The 23,203-nt window shown below is 37.2% G+C and overlaps 1 protein-coding gene across 6 annotated transcripts in view; it reads right to left on the reverse strand.

The window, feature by feature from the left end:
- The window catches only part of ARHGEF3 (Rho guanine nucleotide exchange factor 3), a 101,261-nt gene that overhangs the window by 35,601 nt on the left and 42,457 nt on the right, over window positions 1-23,203 (reverse strand). For 5 of the 6 annotated variants that reach the window (XR_015773691.1, XM_088061920.1, XM_014251835.2 and 2 more), the window contains one exon: window positions 11,895-11,957. Coding sequence is in view for 5 of the 6 variants with exons in the window: in XM_088061920.1 (XP_087918046.1) it covers window positions 11,895-11,957 (63 nt within the window). In the remaining variant the exon portion in view is untranslated. Of the gene's footprint in view, window positions 1-11,894; window positions 11,958-21,556; window positions 21,696-23,203 lie in introns of those variants that run through there. The other variant, XM_014251834.2, reaches the window with a different exon arrangement.

Genomic DNA, 23,203 nt, shown 5'->3' on the forward strand with positions numbered 1-23,203 from the left:
GGGATGGGGAAGAAACTTCAAAGACACCTTGTCTTAATTAAATTTCAAAGTGCTACTTCTTCCTGTTGAACTGAGTCACGCAGGGTTTTAGCTGTCACACCTGACCAGGGAGGGGAGGTGTCAGCACAGAGAAGAGGTTTGTATTTCAGCTGCCTCCTGTAATTGGCAGCCTGGAATTAATTAATGAAGTGGAACCAGCACACACTTGAATGCAGCACACAATTAAGCACGGCAAGCAGTATTGAAAAACACTGCTGCTTGCTTTAATAGTCTTTTATTTCTACAAAACATGGAGAGGTAAAAGAGGAAAGGCAACTGCCAATTACCAGAGACACAAGGGTGCCTCTGGCAGTCACTGGTACCATCTGGGTCTCAGTCTGCTGCTAAGCTATTACCTGAACAAGCAGATGCAGCACAAATAGTTATCTTACCTAATAAACAACAGCCTTCTCCACTCTTAGTCTTTTTGTCTCAGAATTATTTTAAATATTCTTTCTAAAGCCATATGATTCATGTAGCTCTTCCAAGCAGTCTCAGCTGGAACCTCCCAGTACACTGTATCAGCATTTCAACTACTAATTCAGCTGGAAAGTCAGGGTCAGGAATGTGTCAACTCCATGCATTCATCGACTCATGACAGGAATGGCATTTCTGTAAACTTTCTTCTTGATCAGCTTAGTGCTCAGCACAAACCACCTTCCCATAGATGAGGCCAGATATTTAACTTCTGTATTTTAAAGAATAATCTTTGGAGGTGTATAGAGAAAAAAAAATTCCCAGTTATTTTTGGAGCATTTCCTTCCATTTATTTTTGTTGTTAAGTAACAGCAGATCTTACATGCATATTTTTTTTACTGGGTTCTGCTTTAGCTGCCCTGACAGAGTATTTGCAAAGCAGCAGCTGATTCCTTCACAAATGATGTACCTAAACAAATCAGCACATATGACTTTTGTAAATTTACAGCTACATTACATAAACACCTGAGAGTGTCAGTGGCTGCTGCTCACAGGGAACTTGCATCCATTTGCAGCTTCATAGAGTTGCTGTTGATTCAGTTTTGCTGTACATAAGCATCAATTCAAGTAGTTACTAATTCTATAAAGGAGAAAGAGGCCATTGAAGCAGGTTTCAGGTGATGCCATTCCAAACTCTCAAGTGCAAGTTTGGCTGGTTCAAGCTGTTTCCGTATCAGGAAATGACAGTAATCTGAGAACAATAAAGGGTTCCTTCATTAGCTGTTGTAATCCCCAAGGATAAGACCTACGTTTTCCATATAGAAGCTTCCACATGGAAGAGCTATAATATTTTAGCTTTTCTGATGATGTTTTAACAGACAAAAGATGTTAATGTTGCCACTAACAATTTGTTCCTTCTTCCATTTCCTTTTCCTTTACCCAATGGGAAATTGCCAAGAAGTGGAAAGCAAAGCAAGGTAAAATTAAATACATCCTAGCTTCATTACCAGTGTAGTTGTACCTACATATACCATAGCAACTGTTTCATAAAGGGTTTAAATTTAAATTACCTGCATTCCAGGAAGGTGAGCTTTAAAAAGATTGTGGTTTGGTTTCCAATTCTATCAAATGTTCACTAAAGAAGCCAGATTACTTAGATAAATCAAGTGAATCCCTCCTCCATGAAGGGATTAGGCTCTTAGAGGCAAACAAAACTCAAAAGGGCAACATCTACCACAAGTACAAAGCAAATATATAGTTTAAATAATGTATTTTATGTACAAAAATAGTAGATGAAAGTCTGAACATTTCCCAAGACAAAGTCAAATCCTTTCAGTATTGGTTTCTTTGAGAACAGTGGTAAAAACTATCAGCTAGATTTTTATAAACATTGCCCTAAGATCAATTAAAAAATAGACCTTTTAATACAACTAATGGCTGATTTAGCAGACAAGATATGAGAGTATAGAGGAAGTTAAATTAAAAATCCTCTAATATAGCATCAGATTTACATTTTATCCTGCAAATGCAGATTTGCATGAATGCACCTTGCAGGTTCACAGCAAAATTTTTTAATGTTTTGCTAATTTTTGTAGTCATGTAAATGAAGAAGTTCAAATAAATATAAAAATCTCATAAATTACCTCTACAGATGTTCTGTCCTCAAGATACTCTTGTTCAGCCTTCTGTATGTTAGCGGGTATATCTTAACCCCTGAGACTATTACTCTGCAAGTTTAGTTCACTTTTTTCTACAGTTTTGTTCATCAGCAGTAGAGGTGATGTGCTAGTATTGTACTGACAAACACATTCATACACTTGTAAAAAATAACCTATTATGTTTTTTTGTAAAATACTCTTAAAGCATTTAGAAACACTTGTTAAGCTTATATTTGCTTTCCCCTCCTGGCTGCTTTGTACACCATGGAAAGTGAACATGGTGCAGGTGCATAAAAGAGCCAGCAGCTGTAAGCAGATACCCTTCAGCTGTACTGATTACAGATTTAGAGAGATAACAGAATAACAGAAAAAACAATAAATTTTTTTTCTCTAAGAGATAAGAGGACCTAAAGGCTACCAAATTAATTGAAAAATACATGTTATGCAGAGATAACTTTGTAGGATTATTGTGACATTACCACAGCATTCTAAGATTACCCCAGAGAAAAGTATTAAACTTTTATGACAAATCATGTTACAGCCTGCATTGGGATGTACTCTTCCAATTGCAGTCACGGCACTGGCAGTACAGAACACTCCTCAAGGAATTTCTGCAGTTTGGTCTCAAAGCAGGTTAGGAAAATAAACACACATTTGCTGCATTTTTCAGATAAGCATCTGATGAAGAGAGAAGTCCAGTGATCCACTGAAGGGTACACAGAAAACACTCATAAAGGAATAAAAACAAGCCAAATAGACCATGTAACCACAAATATCTGAGTGAAATTTCTTATCTCTTTCTTTTTCATTACTTTCACCAGCTAAAATGAGAAAGTACCTTCTAGAAAAAATTTAACAGTAAGCTTGTCTTTGTTTTTCTTGATGCAGAAGTTATTGGATAATGATTTTCCTGCTAAGATGCAGTTTGTTTACTAGGTTTTGTGTTTTAAAAAACACAAAGCCTAGTAAAAGAGGTTTCTTCAAAAGACAGAGGGAGATGTTATCTATTATTTAATGAAAATCACCTCAATATCTTGATAAAATTACTTTCACTTTACATTAACTGAAACAAAAATACCTCCTCTGACCTGCCTAAGGAAAAGGCATTGTCTGAAAGAACTGCTTTTCTGTAGGTCCTGGCTACAGTAGAAAGTACAGTAGAGGATCCCCTGGCCATACTTGTTCAGGGGATTTTATACTGATCTGAATGCTCACATGTGGTGTAAGACAGTGCCTTAAACTGGTTTGTAACTAGGAAACCTTGTTAACAATAGACAGAGAAGCTCTAGGCTGGATTGCCTGCAGGAGTAGTAGAGGCTTCAAAAAAAGACCATGCAAAACTATCTGTAATGAATAATTTCATTATAATTTAATTCAGCCAGCAGAAGATGGATGGGACAATGCCCTCACAAGGCCTGTCCTAACGCTATGATGTACAGAGGCATCCTGGTGTATTTATGTACAAACTTAATTTCCTGTTACGGTTGGTCACTTCTGGAGGCACAGCCAAAATATAGCTGGCATTCCAGAAATTTATGGACTTTAACTATACAGCCATGCTAATTCAATTAAATCCTGACTTGGCTTCCACTTGAGACTTCAGTAAGCACTGGACTATGTCACACATTCCCAGTGGATATTATGTGAGGATGAATGGGCCATCCTTTCCCTCTTGCACAGAATAAATATAGGTAGACTGCTTCTGTCAAAAGTTTAACATAACTTGAAAAACCTCAACTCTTTGGCTCCAGGCCACACACAGCACATTGCTTACATGGTGCCTTCATTTTTCCTACAAATTATGTCTGCAGAGTCCATATTATAAATTCAATATAAAATACAGTTACCAATAATGATGTATAAAACTTAATTTTAGAAAATGTATGGCATTATACAATATTTATCTCTATAGAACTAATATCGGTTTTTATTTTGACCTCTAAATAAACCAAATTACAGTAACTCATTACTTGATTCAATTTTGTTATGGAACCTTCTCTGCAAATCTTCATCAAACCAACTACTACACGCATTGCCTAATAGATATCCAACTTCATAGCTGCCAATAACATCTGGCTAATTTCAGTTCACAAATGCTCCCCATTTGCCATGTGGAAAATAAGCAAATGTCAAGCCTGTTTCTGTAACACAGAAGTAATTTAAACTGAATTCAAACTTCAATTGTCATCTTCTGTTCTAGTAGAATATCGTAAATTACACTGCTATTACTATACAAAGCAATTCTTTGAAATGGAACACAGACTTATGTACACTACTTTTGACTGAATCAGAAAGATAAAAGATAACATGCAAATATCATGAGAATTACAAAATCTTCATATTTCTGAAGATTAAGTTATCTTTTGTGTCATATTTCTCACTGAGATAATTTGCTGCTGTTGGCAGTTAAGTTCACAGACTGAGAGGATGTTTTTGACGAAACTTTTCTGATTTGGAGGCAAAACCTTAGCTCCTTTTCTTCTCTTTTGTCAGTACAGCTAAGGGAAGAAAAAATTGGCATCTCACCAAAGCATACCTCATCTAAGAATTGGTATAACTTGTTTTCAGATTTGTATTAGAAGTCTTCCACAGTTCCCAAGACTTGATCATAATCTAAGATTTGATCAACAACATGGCAAAAGTATAAGGGATAGCTTTGCAGTGTCTGAAAACCATCAGGTTTGGGGTTTTATTACATCTTTCTTGCTCCACAGTTATATATATTTCCATTTCAGAACAGTAACACTGAGCATGCCTCATCAGGAAAAGAAATTTGAAGAAAAATAATTTTCTAGGAACCGACAAGTTCCCCAACAAAACTTCCCCAATAAGTCCCCCAACAAAACCATTTTGTGGCTTTACTTCCCCTTCAGAGACTGCAGAATGCCAAGAATTGTATAAATAATCTCAAAGCAAAGGAAACAGCACGTACAACAAAGTGATGATGTTGTATCAAATAATGCCTTGCCCATGAATTTAAATAGGAGCAGACAAATAGATGACAGCAAATCACAGTAAGATACTGTTATAGTTTGAGCTAAACCATTAAAAGAAGTTAGTTTTAATGATCGTACTTCATTTAAGGCATCTACAAAACAATTAATTTCTAGAAAACAGGTGAATATGTACAAGAAACAAATTTTCTTACTCAGTTCCCAAATACGTTTCAAGAATGTTTGGTGTGCATTTCCAAAGGTTTGGCATATTTGTACAGGCAGATTTGCATAGAAGATGTCTGAATTCATCATGCATTTGCTGTCTTCACCAAAATAATCCATGGGATTTACTGGAACAATTAGCCAAATTCTGAGAAGTTGTTCACGTAAATTTAGAGTAATTATATAACTACACAGGAACTCTGAGATCATACCAGAATGCAGTGGGGGAAAAATACAGCCTGACCAGCAATTTACACATTTTTCCAATACAGCACTTGTAGGCCTTATCTAATGAGAAGCAGCAGAGTAACAAAACAGAGCCTTAAGATACAGAGCATTACTCCAAATAATGCCAGCAGCAGACAGGGTGTAGCCTATGACAATTATATGAGGGATTAATAATGGATTAAGGATAGTCACTGCATAATGAAGTCTGAATCCAGATGAGCACTGACCACCCTGCTGCATAGCAATATTCAAAGGTTATGAATAATTCAAACATATTGTATACATCCTACTGGGCAAGCTGAAGACCTTTTATACTATGAACATGCAAGAGACCACAATTTATAGAAATAAAAGACTCAGATACAATATATATTTTAATTATCTTGACTCTGATAAGCTGATGTGGAAGTAATCCTATCTAAGCTTATAAAGCTGGCTTGCCATACCTTAGCAATCAAATATAATTGAATTTATAATTAAGTTTAATTAGGTCAAATAATGTTTCAGCTATATTGACTATTAAATACATAATAAATGATCACTTTGCACTAAAAGCAATCAAAACTAATGAACTCTGGTCTATGTATGCAAATGTACCTTAAGTCTGGGTACCTTTTTCTTGTATTTTATACTGGGATATATTTTATTAACTTGGAAGTAGACAGATGAGCAATAAGACATTTCCAGTTCACTCAATAGTAAGTCACTACTTGGCAGAGCTTAATTTTCATTAATGATGACTGTTCTATATAACAAAAAAAATAGCTCTTCTGGAACTTTACCTTCTTTATGAAACTGTTTTACATGTCTACTTCATCAAGTATTTGTTGTATGTTCCTTCTCAATATAACAACAGCATCTCCCAAGACTTTACAACAAATCTGCATACAACCAGTTCCAGAGGAGAACTGCACACCATTGCCCTGATTCTTTTTCTGGATGGAATTTTGATCAAGTACAATTTTATTCTGAAAAGTCCAAGTTTTGTATTAGGTTTTACCAGCTTTTTGTTCTGGATATCTCCTGAGTTATTTATCATTTTACAGAGTTCAGACGTATGATCACCATTACAAGATTTCAACTACGCAGTTACCCCTCTTAAAACAGCTATTAAAAATGCATTGCTGAGTGCTCTGTGCAATAATCTCCAGATAACAGTGCTCACCACCATTTTGCTCAGTGTGATGTATTAACTATGTTTAATAGCTATGGAATACAAATAAAGAACCAGCTGCCTGTGCCTGAGTAAGGAGCACAACCCTCCAGTGCTGCACCAGGCTCACAAGAAGAGCACTGAATGAAGAACCACATTTCAAAGCAGGGTTATGAGGAAAGAAGAAAAGTCACAGCAGCAATGAGAAGCAAGAGCACAGACAGAAATAATCCAGAAGCTGCTCAGAATTTAACTAAGGAGAGAATGTCTGCAACAAGAGGAATACAGAGCAGAGCTCATGGAGGTGTTTTAAAAACAAAAAAGTACTTTGCCCTCTATGATCTTTAAAGCTGTCTTAGTTTACCTGCCCCAATTCCCCAGCCTTTAAAGGGATACTGATAAAATCTGAAGTTTATGTAAGCCAGGTTAATTACATAATGTCTCTAAATCATTATGCATATGCATATCCAGAAGCTATCACCATTTGAAGAGCACAAGCATGAAACACCCCTGGCTGAGGTAACTGGACAGGCTGAAGTCACTGGACTGAATTAAGCCTCTCAGTGGAGGCCAACATGAACAAAGCCATGTCAGATACTGCACACATTCCCCTTTAAATAAACTTCCGACCACTGTGGCCTTGTATGTTCATGCACTTAGCCCTCACAGTCTGCTGGCCACATCTGTCACAAGTTATCACAAACTATTTGACATTGAGGAGATTTGCAAATCCACTTCTTTAAGCTGGCAATAAAATGAGCCAAGTCCAACCAGTCAGTTTAATAAGCCAGTTTATCAACTCCTGAAGCATCAGCATCAGTCCAGATCACTAAACAAATACAAAGATCATTTAATATACTTGGGTTACCATTCCTTGTCCTGAGTCAGTGAAGCTCCAAGCAGTGTTTCCTGTGAGAGGAAATTCTGTCAGTATGACTTATTCCCTTGGAAAAGACAGGTATGTCTGGCAATGGTCAGTCACAGAAAATAAAATTTAAATCCATTTTTGTAAAAGGATTGTAGATACATGATGATGTAATTAGCAGGAAACCCATATGGATGCTGCTTTACAAGGTATGAAGCAATCCAGTTATTAAATAGTTAATACCCTCCTTCAATGCCACCTCTCCTGGAAAAAAGGTGGCCAACAGACACATTTACACAAACTGGAATCATTAGACAGTAAAGATGGCCAGATCATTCTATTGCCAAGCACAAAAACATCCCTGAGGTGATGCCTGTGAAACCAGTGCAGAGTGAATGGACCACAAGCTTTTTACATCAACAACTCAGGGAGGTGGAGAACTGACCAGACCAGGAGTCGTTCGTCTTATGCAAACCAGACAGTGTGCTACACAGGAGAGCCCAATATACTGATTTGTTAAATACATACAATATTTAATAAAAATAACCAATTTTATTAGACAGCTTGAGAGATTTATTATCTGTAAAAATTTAATGATCTATCATTATCCCAGTGAAAATCCAAATTCATAATAGGGAACACAAACATTCAAATTTTCATATTGTTAAGCCTGGAAAATAAATTTATTTAAGATATACATATAAACAATTTGGCACATCTTTTCAAGGGCTTAAGAGAGTTGCTAGACAAAGGAACCTGAACATTTATTTATGTACATCATGCTATAATCCAAAGACTCCAATTAAGCATAGAGCCCTCATTAAGTAATTTCAAAACTGTCATTGCTTGGAAGAAAAGATGGTATTGCATTGGGCTAATCAAAGTCTCCTGAGAATGGCCATGACAGGCCAAGGATGGATCTCAGGCCAGCACCATTTCCCTACCAATAGTGAAAAAAAGCTCTCCAGGGAAATACGTGAAAGCAGAGTAAACACTTAGTGACAGACATGTTTGCTCTCCCAGACTCAGAAATATGCAACTTCAAGGGCTTCCTCAGATGGATGACTTCACTCAGTCTAATAGCTCTTGTTGGTTTTTTCTTCCATGAATTTACCCTATTTGTTTTTTGAACTCCTGCAAAACCTCTGGTATCCACAACACCCTGTGCCAGAATTGTGCCACTGTGTGGAAGGTGAAATGGCATCACTTTTGCTTTGGTAGGAACCTACAAACAGCTTTATTTTGTGCCCTTAGTGCCAAGAGAGGAAATAACCTTAGACAGACCATTTCTCATGGAACTAACCATGTGCCAGTTTGTTCCCAGGATATTTGATTTCAGTTTAAATAAGTTTCCAGTATATTTGGCTGGTTTTTTAAAACAGAAACTGTTCTAAAGTTTTAATTATTCTAGACACTTCTCCTCATCCCTTTCTTCAGCGCCCTTTCCAGTTTTGGGAATATGTTACTCTGTATGTGAGGACTGGAGAACAATTGCAAAAGGAAAAGTGACTTTGCAATACACCACCACCACTGGTTTCTGTGAGGTATGAACTGATTATTTTTGATATGCCACTTCTTTTTGAAATTTGCCATCACAAACCTGAGAACAAAAGACAGCCAACTCTGCCTTGTAACAGAAATCTTGAATTACATATAATGTCAGCTATGGCTCTCTAAAATCAAGACCCAAAACACAAAAATACACATCTCTATTCAACATAAATAGCATTTAAGCTCACACAGAGACCAAAATGCCTCTACAGTTACGGACTGCTGGATTCCAACCATCCCTTTTGTGCTACAGGATTCCACAGTGCAATTAGAAGACCCTCCAATATTTTCAAATCACACGAGACATTTGGTGTTTGGTCTAGTTGCATCCTCAGCACTGTCTTAATCATTAATCATAAGAAAAATACAATGTGAAAGGAAAAACAAAAGTTTATTTGCCATGTCCAGAAGGCTCACAAAGGTGACAGTTCTCCTTTACTTGGGGGGATGATAATCTAAAGGGCAGGAACATAAGCAATGAGAAAATGTGAACTCTTCCTGCCCAACTTGTTTTAATGTCAACAGCACCAAGTTTTGATGGGCGCATTTGAACCATCACCTGAAGTTAAAAAACCTGACGGTGCTGTTCTGAATTCACATGCCAGGCTCACTTTCTTAACCAAAGGCACCTACCCTCTCCAAGTCACAACAACAGTTAAAGTCTTCTGTTACAGCCAGAGGCAAACTGGCCTTAACAGCAAGTCCTGTCAGTGGTGAGGGCACAGTGTGTATCACATGCTGAACAGGAACCTGTAGTACTGCAATGTAGAAGACTTCAGGGCAAAGTAAGAGACAATATACATGTGCAGCATAAATTAATCAAGCACTTCCTGGTAACAGAAAAAAAGGAGTGACAGGCTTGAAGTTATCTCAAGCAAAAAAAGATAAATCAACTAATATTTATCTAAGTTGTACATTTAAATAAACTGATCATTCTTCAAGATACAACACATACCCTTTATATCCTCATGGGATATTCCTGAGTTGACCTGAGTGATTCTGAAGCACTGTAAGGAAAGATTCAAACTTCTTCACCCATTCATTTCTCACCCCCTATTTTCTAATGCAGACTCCAGCATGCATTTAAACAGTGAAGTTCTGTATTGTTGACAATGGGAATAGTTTTCTTAGCAGCCCTTCACACATTTTATTGACAAGATCCCTCTAAAGTAGGGATTTACAAGTTTTTTAATGAAAATACAAATTCAATAGTTTTTATTAGTAATTTTCTTATAGATTAACATTTTCTGAATTACTTTATCTCTTCTCCAATTCTTGTTTGTCATGCCGGTAATAATGATTACACAGAAAAGCTGTACCAAGAAAATAATTATTTTATAATTTTTAAGTGGCATTTAATAACTGCAAAAGAAGGATACTGCTATTATTATTGCTGTATCTATTATTCATCAGTAAATGACAAACCTCACTTTGCTCAGTACTGCCTGTATTTCCGTGGGACAAACTCAGAGGTAAGGTCACATTAGACCACCCTCCTCCAGGAGTTCTTCTATTAGCAGAAACTGTCCCCTTCAAACAGTATTTACATCTTTAGCTATTAGCCAAAGGAGAACTATATTCATCCAAGTATTTCTACAGCAGTATAACAGATTCTACACAAGGGAATTTTACCTAATTCTCTTAATCATAGAAGAATAAAATACGTGCTTTTTCCAGAAACATAAAAATAGTTAAACCCATTATTTTCCATCCCAAATCAGAGCTAAGCATCTAAAAACAATCAATTTGTCCAAAATAATAATAAATACTCAACAATTTCCAATTTTTCCTGGAGAACAAAAATTTATTCAAAACTCTTTTAAAGGAATAACAATTCCTTTGAGGTTGGGCCCAATGTAAGGTCTGATGGGATTAACTAACATTAAAGTATTAGCTCACAGACAAGGTCAGGCTACTGTGGGATTATGATTTCCAGAGTAGTGCTGGATTCTACCCAGCTCACTTGAGTGGCTGCAAGAGCTTGTGTTTGTCTGCAGCAATCTAGGCAGGTGAGCCCTTAAATGTAATTAATGCTTCAAAGAACAGGTATACTTCAGACCAAAATTAACATCTGATCATTAAAGAAACCACAGCACTAGGTTTGACACTTGCTAAGAAATAAAACTGTTAAAACAAGCAGTGTTTATTCTATATTTTTTCCATTACTTTTTCTGTCTTTACTACATGAGAGGTCTAGAGAAAATGAAAACTGGTTCAACAGCTGACTGTAAACATAATACTGCAAATATTGATGAAAACACTAAACAGAAGGAATAGCAAATTTTCCTGCCTCTATTTTAGTTCCATGAATTTGAAACAATAACTTCAAGTGTACCTTTATGTCACAAGTTTACAGGAAAAACAACACACATTGCAGTGTACTGCATAATTAGCCTCATTAATACTTGGATTCAACATCCACCATAATCAACAGGAAGAATTTGGTTCCTACAGCTTGCATTAGCCACAACTGACAACAGAAATGGAATTTCTCATACACCCATTCAACATTATTAAAAGGTCTGTATTTAAATCCTGCATTCACAAAGCCCTTTTATCGTGTCAATTACTTATAAGAGATTCAATGCTTTACAATAAACTGTCATTATGGCTTCATTTTTCTTTTAAAGGTTTAATACAGAAAATGAGAGCAGTAATGTAATAAACATTTTTTTTCATAACAAGCAGAACAAGTTATTCATGCTATATATGAAAACAACACAGCTGAGGAGATAGAATATGCTTATTTCAGAATACTCCTAACAGCCATATTTTAGTTTTAGGGGGTAGAGGGGGAGGGCAAAAAAGAAAATTAAATTACTCACACTTGTATCCAGGCTGCAGATACTGATTGTATCTTCATCTTGAGTACTCTGTTTCCGTTTTTTCTATAAAGCAAAATGAAAAGAAAACTCAGTTTTAGTGAACAGTACCAACTGCCATTGGCTTGATTCCAAAACAAGTATGCATCATGTCATTCACATATGTGTATATATATTTAATTTACTCTCATCGTCATTATAACCATAACGTATATGAATACAAACTCTCTTTTCACAAGTTGAAAAGGTACCTATTAGCACATGGTGAATTAAATGCTGTTCCTTCTTCTGGTCAGATAGGTTCACTTCAGTTAAGAAACTTAGTTACAACTAAAAGCATAAGTAATTATTCCATATTGGAAACCATACTTTGGCACTTGATATGAACTTAATTAATGAGTCTGTCAGGAAGAGAAACTCATATTTTGTGCTGAAAGCTTATACTTAAGATTTTTAAAGGGCTACTTTCAGCAATCAAGTCCTATCCCCAGACAGACAATATAAAAGGTGAGGCTAAAAGGTGAATTGTACTGTAGGAATTACATTAGTGTATGTTAGAGTTTCACTCTCCATGTCAGGGATTGCATTTTTCTCCATATTCAGGTTTTGGGTTTGCAAATGGCAAGCCCTCTCTCCTGTCATTTCACAGGTTCACCACAAGATTAATCTGCATGCACTTCAAATAAGTATGAAATGTCATTTAACAGAGCTCTACTTTTTCTACCAGGCCACAAAGATTCAAGAAACAAGAGAAGTCACAGAATACATGATTCTTATTTATCCAGCTGTGCTGTCTTCCACTGTCAACCGGAAACAAGCAGTCACACATAATTATACCTAGGGATTTAGTTTCCAGTCTACAGAAGTCAAAGATGAGCAACTTAGAGACCCAAAAACCCCAGACAGATGCTATACAGAGTTCATAGCTTATGGGATTCCCAAAGCTCAGAAAAAAGGCAGAGCTGTACACGATGCAGGTATTTTGAATTTAAAAACAAACACAGAAAGATTGTATCCCCCCCTCCCCTCCATCCCCCATGTCCATGCTCCCAGCTCTTGTGAAGCCAGTGAAACAGCTTCATGTCTATTAGGTCAAGCATATGGTTCCCAAGAACTGTTTTTTAATGAAAAAAAATAAGGAATATTTATCAAAAAATCCAGAAGTTTTGATTTCATACTGTTTTAAAATGAAACTCCTAGTGTTGAAACCGTTTATGTTTACTCACTGGTTTTCAGCAGATCTTTGACTCATTTAAATACAATTTTGCTTGTTTTCAGGAAGTGACTTCTGATACTTTTTTTAAACAGTAATTTCAAAGTCAGCAACAGCTGTGTTTTAACATCATTATTATTCAGAAACTGGACCATGAGTTCTGTCACCACATTACACAGTGAGAAGTGTTTGACAAAAAGTAATTCTTCAACCTCAGAGTAAGCACAATCAAATCCCCTTTACTGTTACAGTGTGGACCACTAGCAACAAGTTGAAGGACTGACTAGAACACAGAAATTTCTGGACCAGACCACACTGAGCTATGAACAGAAATATTTGAAATAATACTATGTTTGCTTACTCTGTATCAGTCTTTTCTAAGGTTCGGTTTTTTCCCCCCACAGGATAAACTAACCTGAATTACTATTCTAGGGTTAGCCAATATGAATTCGTTATGAAAAACACAAACCAGGGATGAGATCTGTCTGGTCAGTACTTTGCCCAGAGGATAACATCTCCTAAAATTCTAGTGAACATGTTGCAGACTGTTTTTCAAACCTAATTATAATTCTGGGGACCCAAATGCATGCATCCTTTAGTTGTACTCAAAAATCATATATTGATTCAACTTAAGTTTCTACTGAGTCTTTACTTCACAAAAGGAAATTATAACACTGAATAGTACCACCCCTCCTACACAGTAGACACAGGTTAACTAAAAATGAACAGCTTTTGGATTTGGAATACAGCTTTCTACAAAGAGAAGGATAAATTAAAATGGTGCGTGGATCTGGTGTACTGAGTCTAAACTTGTGTCTACAACTGATGCTTCTTGTGTATAGATGGACAGGATGCAACTGCATCCACAGCTTGGGATGGTTTTGATTTCAGTCTGACATCTTAGGCTCAATTTCACTTCTAATAGAGGGTGACAAATGATCATACACACAACAAATAGGCAGTTCCTTTGTTAAATAACTATAAGATTCTTACTGCAGTCACATTGTTACAGATTACCAGAGGAGGTGGCACTTCCAACACAGGCCAACTCAAATGAAAGTGGATTGTGACTATAAATTACATAATATGAAGTACAATTGTACTAGGCAAGGCTACAGGATTGAAGTGAACTTGAATGAGGTAGGACATCATTTTACTGCAGAGCGAAAGTTACACAACAGCTGTGTGTGGGCTTCTAACTGCTCCATTCAAAGCGGCTGTCTGGGGGCAAAGCACGGAGGTATCATGGCCAAAGCAGTGTCCATGAGGACAAGCATCCACAGCAAAGCTATTCAGGTAAAGCACAGCACAAAATGGAGTCAGCAGGAATTAAAATACTCCTATCTTATTTAGAGGCAACCTCTTTGGTTATACAACTAAACATCAATACACTCCTGAGGAACAAATCAGTATCAACTGTGATGTACAGACTAAAAGCAATGAAAAGATTCGTAAAGTGTAGGAAAAGCAATTACATATGAAGTTTGGGACAGCCTCCACAAAATGCATCTCTTCCTCTACCTCAGACTTCACTGGGCTTCCTTCACAAAGGATCATTCCTCACTTTAATCTAGAATTTCTATTTACTGAAAAGAAATACACACAATATAAAAACTACTGAATAAAATGTTATCCAGAAGTATGCAACTATTATATTCCTTGTGTTCTCTGTTAGTCTTAGTGCTTATGCAACACAAGTCATTTCATATAGAAATTGTTAAATATTAACTACTGCAGGCAAGATTAATGATTTAGTATTTCTGAGAGTTTCAAGGACTATTACCATTGTATAAAGGGGAAGCAGAACTCCATGGCAAAAAAAAAAAATCCAATAATTGAGCTACCAGATCACAGATAAATTTCTGTGTCCATAATAAGTGGATTAGAAGCAAAGATTGCAGTGGATATTGTGCAGGGAGCATAAGGTGCTCATTAAATTAATCCCTGCTCTTTGTGAAGATCTGTTCCCCAAAGGGGTTACAAGTCCTGTCTCAGCTGTCATAGCACAATGCAACTGACCCCTGAATCTGCCACATCCCACCCCTTAATTGTTGCCGTCCATTTTATGTTTTAACTCACACGGCACATGAAGGAACTCGAACCTCTCAACAAAGTAGCCCAGAAGCTCAGCCTGTTGTAGCAGCCTCTGGCAGAGCGCAGGGCAGGGCTGGATGAGGAAGCACTGCAGTGTCCCATAGCAAGGCAGGCTCTGTCCTCAGCCCAGCCCTGCTCTCTCACCATGCCCATCACACTCTGACATGAGAATGGCCCACTGCAGCATTATGTGACACACAGAACACTGTGCTAACTCCACACCGGGCTGTGAGCAATGGACAAATGCCGTCTCACCACAGAGCATCTCTTTGGTACAATTTGTATGTACATGAACCAAACTATATTTAAAAATTATGCTCTTTGTCTTCCTGGGAAAACGGGAAAGCCTGGAACACTTCAATAACTGTTTTTTTTTTCACAGTATTCAGAGACCTTAACAAATGGGTACACACCTGCATGAAAATAGTAGCAAGAACATATTCGGATCAGAAATGTGTCCGTGTTTTCCAATTGACCACACAGGTTCATTACCTGCATCTGATCACATGTACCTCTAGGCTGAAAAAGCTTTTTGTATTATAATTTTGAATCCTAATGTTTGCGATGCTGTTGCCCAAAAGGCTGTGCCTACACCCGCAGTTACAGAGACAGGACACTTCCTCGCCTTAACACAGCAGGAAAGAGTTGCTTTCCATAATTATCACACAGGAGATGATAAGGTAAGATATCCAATTATATATTAAAGCAGTGATTTCATTAAAGGAATTAGAGCAATAAGACATTGTTATGAGGAAGGCTGGATTAACATAGTCACCATCACAGGGTTTTAATTATCAATATCACAGATTTATACTTAACCACCTGGGAGATAAAATGTAAAGACACACAAAAATAGCTTGACAAAACCCATTCTGTGATGGGGAAGGAAACACTTTTCAGAAGAGTCATTGACTTTTGTTAAATCATCTCTCCATTCTAAATGCTTAGAAATGTGTCTGCACACAGACTGGTATCAAAATAAGCAACAATTCAAGATAATGTATTTGAATAGGCACATCATGCCCTTAGACCTTCTCAGTCAGAGACAGACTCATTTCAAAATCAAACACTAAACAACTTTAAGCCTTTTTTTCATGGAGGAAACCATTCTAATGAAATAGACTTTTTCCATGCCCCCAAAACAAAGAAAAATTAGAAACCATTCAATTAGTCAGTATTTCAGATTGTTTTCATATGAAAATATTTTTTAAAAGTCTTGCCAGAACATATAACTGAACACACTTCAATACTGTTAATTGGAAGAAAATAACTTTGTAAATAATGGAGTTATATGGTTTAAATAAATATAAATAAGCAGAAGTGCATATATACACACGTACACATACATATATAAATATATACATATATGCATATAACAAGTGTATATACATATATGTTTGTAATTTCCAATAATACAGAAAAGGGAATACCATTTAGCTAACAAAGTTTTGTATAATTTTTACTGTTGAGAAAAAGGCAGGAAGGGATTCATTGCTCTGAGCTTTATGCTCCTCTATAGCTTATGGTACACTTTTACCGGAGACAATATCTGTATGAGACTAAATTAAAAAACAAAACTACCCAAAGAAAAACAATTTGGAGAGATCAGGTAGAGCAAAAATAAAATCAAAAGGGATTAATGTGGAAGGACAGGAGAAAATTGATCAAGTACTTAATAAAAAGTCAAACATCACAGGCCAGGTTTAAACCGCACTCCAAAGGGTGGATTATGTCTGCATGAAAAGCAGCATAATTACATGATTTTTTTTTTTTCTTTTAATTTTAAAAAGCAATCAGTATCTCCTGAGCCAGCTGAGAACACCTCTACATCTACAAGGAACCCTCCCACACAAAGCCAGATGATGGCTTATGCCCTAGGAATCACAGCCAGTGTTGAGGCAGCTCAGAATAAGGCAGGAGCATAACATCATTTCCTTATAGAAAGACATGAAATCACAACAATAATCCAGACTTCAACGTGAATTTCTAGTCACTCTGTTTTTATACAACTTTTTTTTTTAATCCAGTTAGCTTATAAATTCTCTTGATATGTAAATGTTTTCTATCAGCAACATCCACATGTACATACTCAAATATAGATATGCACTTCTAAGCACCCTACTAATTCTTAAATCTCTAATGTATACAGAAGTTGGTAAATTCAAAAGAATATTCAGAAACTAAAATTCTCATTCTTTTTTCTTTGTAGCTTGTCAATGCATCCACACCCATCCAACCACACATTGATCGCACTTTAAAAATCCCTGAAAAGTACCACTTGCTAAGACCATATTTATTCTTCTAATGACTCCAGAAGTTCCATCTGCTGTTGCTCCTGTGTTATACGATCTGTTTCAAGTTTTCTCTGTTTCCATTTCAAATTACATTCAAATGATCTCAAAATTATCAAGCTCCCAGTCAGTTACACCACGGAGCATGGAGGACTCAGGACAGAGTCCAGTGATGAGGCACAAACAGTACAAAACAGCTGTTAAGAGGAATGTAAAAAGGGAGGTAGGATGAAAGAAAAAAGTACAAACTTGACTGCTTCAATGTTTCAATTCTCTGGCTAATTTAAAATGTTTCCAAAAGTTTAACAGATGACACAGCCCGCAAACAGAGAAGTTAAAACATTTCAGTTTAGTCTTCCTAGTACAAGAGGAATGTCTAAAAACTTCAGCATTTTTCTTACCTGGTGTTATTACTCAGTTAATGAAATATGCCTTGGATCCAGCTTAATTACTAGGCAAGACATTAATAACCTTCTGTTAAGATTAGTTGAATAATCACTCATTTAACATTCCCTGCCACAGGTGATGGGCTATAATCCCACCAAGCAGAGTTCAGAAGTGAACTAGAAGAGACAGCAGTGGGGTTGCATTACCCAGCTTCAAGCCAGAATGATACTGATACTGAAATAAAGAGTAAGCCTCACACAGGATTACACACTTTTCATCATATCACATTCCTGCTGCACTGTCATTCAAGCATCTAAAATGAAATAAAGGCAGAGATGAAAGAAGGGAAAAAGAAAAAAAATGAAAGATGTACAACTCTAGAAAGTCTGTATAGCAGGATAATGTGACATATTAATCACACAGCTCTGGCTGCAGTCCCCAGCAAGAAATAACTGCAGTTCCTGTGGAATATGGGGCTTGGTTCCAAGATAACCAATTACAATTTCACAAAAAAGTGACAATTCATTCCCTAGAGTTTAAGCCTTTTCAGAAAGAGATGGATCTTCCACCACCTTTAAAGGTCAGCCCTCTTTTCCTTTACCACAGCCTGTCACTCACCTTCTTGCCAATACCAGTGAGCTCCCTGTTCATCTCCCACTTCTGTGGCTGTACCACTGACAAGAGTTTGAAGCATGGGGAGACAAAAACATCTCAAAACAAGTTTCCCCAGAGCATGACGCTTTTATTAGCTGAATAATGCATCATATATGCTTTTGGAGACCATAATATCAGAATAGTAAATTCTAACACAAAAATTTCTTTGAATGTCCAGAACCTGCTACCCTGCATTTCAGTATCACAATTCTTTATGTTATATTGGCAAAAGGAACTTGCAACCAAAAATTCTTTAGTGTTATAATAAAACTGGTTTCCATGTATATTTCCACTGCCCTCTACTGTTTGGAATGCCAGAGACCTTCCAGGTTTCATTTTCTCAAAAATGACACAACTCTTTAACATTAATGCTTTTAAGGAGAAATGACCAGAATGACCCCACTGCACAGTCTGCACTGAGCCTGGGACACAGCATGGACAGTCCATCCTGCACAAGTTCAGCTGGCAGGAGCCCTGGATACTTGCTTGTTCCTGATATTCCAAAGAAAACAAACAAATGAAAAAACAGATTCTACTCTGCTGCAGCAAAAACTGCAATGGTGGTGAGGTCATCTCTGCCACTGATGACTTTCACACTTTTCAAGCGCTTCCAGGAGTCATCACATCCCTGCTGGCCAAAATGGCAGCTCCTTGGCAGCCTCCCCTCACCACAGCCAGCAGCCTCTGCTTCTGCATTGCTTGTTGTGATGGATTGGAGATTTTCTGGTCAATGTAATGTAAAAAGGACACTGAAGTGAACAATGAAATGAAAGTTATATTCAATGTGTTTAACATTAACAACAGGAAATGGGTGTGCATGTACGGGATGCTGTAAGGACAAGGATCAGCACAGCTTTGTTTGAGGACTGGTATTTACTCTGCCTTTATTTAACCTTCTTCCTTCCCCTTTTTGGAAGACAGAGAGAGGACCAGTAACTGGAATCCAGAGCATGATTGAAATCACTGAAACATTTGCAAACTTTACAGTAAAATCCAAATCAAATTCAGCTAAATAAGTTATATTTATTTCTTTTCCATAGGAGTTTTTTGTTGCATGAGAATCCTTTCTCAGCCAGAATCTGAACGCTCCTACATAAGTTATGCTTCTAATTAACACAATCAATATCTAATTCCGAACTCACCTAGTATATAAATAAAAATTAAGATGCCATATAAAAGAGTCCATACACTATTTAGATTCAGCTTCTATTCTTCTCTCGCTTTTCAGCTGAGATCTGTCAGATACAGTTCTTTATGTTTCCAAGTAATATAACCAGTCAGCATGCAAACAATCCCTGGATTCCTTAGTCTTTGGTAACCTGAGGTGATGAATTTACAGCTCCTGGCCTTGTATAGTTTGTACTGAGGGAATTTAGCATAGGATTGGTTGTAAAAGTAAGAATAATCCAAGTTGGGGTGTTTTAATGCTCTAACTCTATCCTTAAGTTCTGTGCACTTGCAGGGCACATAGACTCTTGAAGATCAAGTCACAGAATTCCTTAGGCTGGAAAATCCCTCTAAGATCACCAAGTCCAACCATCTGCCCAGCACTGCCAAGCCACTGCTAACTCATGTCCCTCAGTGCCACAACAACACAGCTTTTAAACACCTCCAAGGGATGGTGATTCCACGACTGCACTGGGCATCCCACTCCAGTGCTTGACAGTGCTTTTAGTGAGGAAATTTTCCTTAATATCAAATCTAAACCCTCCCAGGTGCAACTTGGTGCTGCTTCCTCTTGTCCTGTCTCTTGTTACCTGGGAGAAGAGCCAAACCCCCACCTGGCTACAATCTCCTATCAGGTGTTGTAGAGCCATAAGTTTTCCACATCCCTGATTCACTTCACTCTACAGCCCCCAGCCTTGATCACATATTTCTAAGAACTTCAAAGTACAGTTTTAGTCAAAATACACACAAATATTTTGAAATAACTTGGATTCCTAAATGCTAGGATGCTCTCTAGTTTTCCAAGAAAGGATGCTGTAAACTGGGGCTGGAGCTGCAAAATCTGAGATCACATCTGTTCACTGGCGTCCCTAATGGCTACTCCTATTCACAGATTAACAGTCCAAAATCAAAGCTCAACACAAATCACTAAGAACAACCAAGTACTAAATGCTAACCACTGCAACATGTAAGACAGGAAAGTTTATACACAGTAGTTTGAAATGACAGATTTTAATTCTATACTTCTATAGAATTACAGAACATACAATTCTATGCTTTCTACTCTTGATGAACATGACAACCAGGAAGCATTTATCTCCAAAATATCTAAACTGAATCTCCCTTGCTGTGAAAAAAGACCATTTATTCCTGCTACACTTGGCAAAAAGAGAACAAGTGCTCACTTTGAAATAGTTCATACACACTCAGAGATAAACCTATACCCACATCTTATATCATCTTGTTTTTCTGTACACAAGATGCACTAAACCATTTAAACCTCCCTCAAAGGCTGCATTTTCTACATCATCAACCTTGCTACTTTTCTGTCCACATATCTCCAAAGTGCAGTGTCCATAACAGCAGTCAGTCTTCCAGGTGATACCACATCCACATGCTGCAGAGCAGAATCATTCTGCAGTGTAAATACACTGTAAGTAGGATGTGTTACAGCTTTCGCTTTGACAATGGAGACAATAATGCATATTGCTACAAATATTCCCCTTTAAGCCCTAGCATCAGCTAAAATTCACATTTTCAGGCTAGGAGACCATGGCAGAGATGTTTACATGGGTATGACAGATAAGCAGAAGCAAAGACCTAAACCCATCACCCTGCAGCAACAAACAATCAACACAGAGACAAAAATAAACCGTCCTCCATCCCACTGGCAATAACAGAGTATATTACCTCAACTTTTACCAAATTTCTTTCCTTGCATAAGGAAACATTCTTGCCAAGCAACATTCTGGTTTAATCAATACCAAATCTTAAATCCTGGCATGCTTGGAAGGAGTATCTGTGCAATTCCAACTTACACACAAACAATAAAAAGTTACACAATCCCAATTCACACTTACCTGATGATGCACAAATAAGCAGCACCACACCATGAGTTATTTTGTATCGTACTCAGATTTAAGTAGGTTTCTTAATTTTCAGCGTGACAGTAGAAAGTCTTTGCTACAAAGGAGTCCCTATGTCTGTCCTTCAGTTTTCGGCAGGAACTCCTCCCCATGCAGCCACACAGTTTGCTCTCGCTTCCTGTCATGCAGTGCACTGCAAGTGTCAGAAGCTGATCCGTACCGTTGTGTCTATCTCTGTCGTAGTTTTTCTCTCACACTCCGGTTCACAACAATATTTTAAACAGTCAAAAGTGTTTTACAAACAGCCAGCAAGTGAACATGACCAGTATGGTGAAGGTAAAGATATCACTAAGAGGTTTCTAAAATATCAAGTAGGTGCCTGGGAACTTTGAAAGAGTCCATCTCCCACCTGTGCAATTTTTAAACAGCAACAATAGGCTTCAAACTCAAGGGCAGACAATTATGTCCAAATGTAGATATCTCAGCAAACAAAACAGCTGTTAGATACTGGGCAGAACTTTTAAATATTTATTTTACAGGGTTGGGTTTTTTTTTTTCAGTATTTGAGAAGTTATGGGATGTGTTTAGGAGGAGTTCTTAAATTAACAGAGGCATAATGGTAAAAATGAAGTATAGACTGAGAATCAGCCCAGAATAAAGGATCAAAGATAAGCACAGCAGAGCACCCCAATTTTGCATGTAAGGACAAGTACAGACTTGGATTTTATCAGTAGTAGAAAGAAAGAATTACACCTCACTCTTGATCTGCCCCTATCCTGCTCAATCTTTCGTGACTTGCTCAGATCTACAAACACAGAGCTGGTCTTGCTATCAGCAGAATTCTGCATTCTTCCAGTGGGCAAGAATATCAAGATACATTTGAATTTGGATAGCAAGATAACAGCAATTAAAACTTCATCTTTAAAGAAAACAAGTCCTTAGTGAGCTGGTGGAATCTTTCTTCAGAATAAAAAAAATTCTGCTGAGCTTGGAGGAAGACGATAAAAGGTGAGACTGATACCAGTGAGCAACCAGTTCCTCTGAGAAGAGAAGCTACAACATCTCTGCAGATAGAAAATACTGACTGAAATCAGCAATCAGACATTTTGATCAAGTCTTTAAAAATTACTGAACTACATCACTCTTGGTGAATGCTACTGGCCTGTCTTCTCTGCCCAAAACTGAGGTAAAACCCAACCTAGCCACCTTCTTTTCAGACCCTTCCAGCAAAATATAGTGCATTTTTCCAAGGAAATACATATAAATTCTATATATAAGCCTGCAATATTCTACAAGTATTCTTTACTCTCCCTTTATTAACTTAAAATTATTTCTCTAAATAATCTTTTACCCCATACAGGAAACCCTAATCCTCTGCTATCAGAATTTGGTGACACCTGACCCAGGATCAAATACAGGAGTGCAATGTTTTTCAAGCGTAATGATATCCATAGCTCTTTAATTGCACCAAAGATGAAGTTAGGTAGGCAGGCATTTTTCAATCTGATTTCCTGGTAACATTTGGATTTCTGTATTCCACTTCCTGGAGACCACAATATGTAAAGACTTGAACTTCCTATGCCTCTTTATAGTTGCACTTGTCACCCTAGGCCACCTATAACTATCTGCCTCAGCAGCCAT

Source organism: Pseudopodoces humilis, chromosome 13 (assembly GCF_049639895.1).
Source record: "Pseudopodoces humilis isolate 2021_Gansu_Grassland_sample_001 chromosome 13, ASM4963989v1, whole genome shotgun sequence".
NCBI classification, from domain to species: domain Eukaryota; kingdom Metazoa; phylum Chordata; class Aves; order Passeriformes; family Paridae; genus Pseudopodoces; species Pseudopodoces humilis.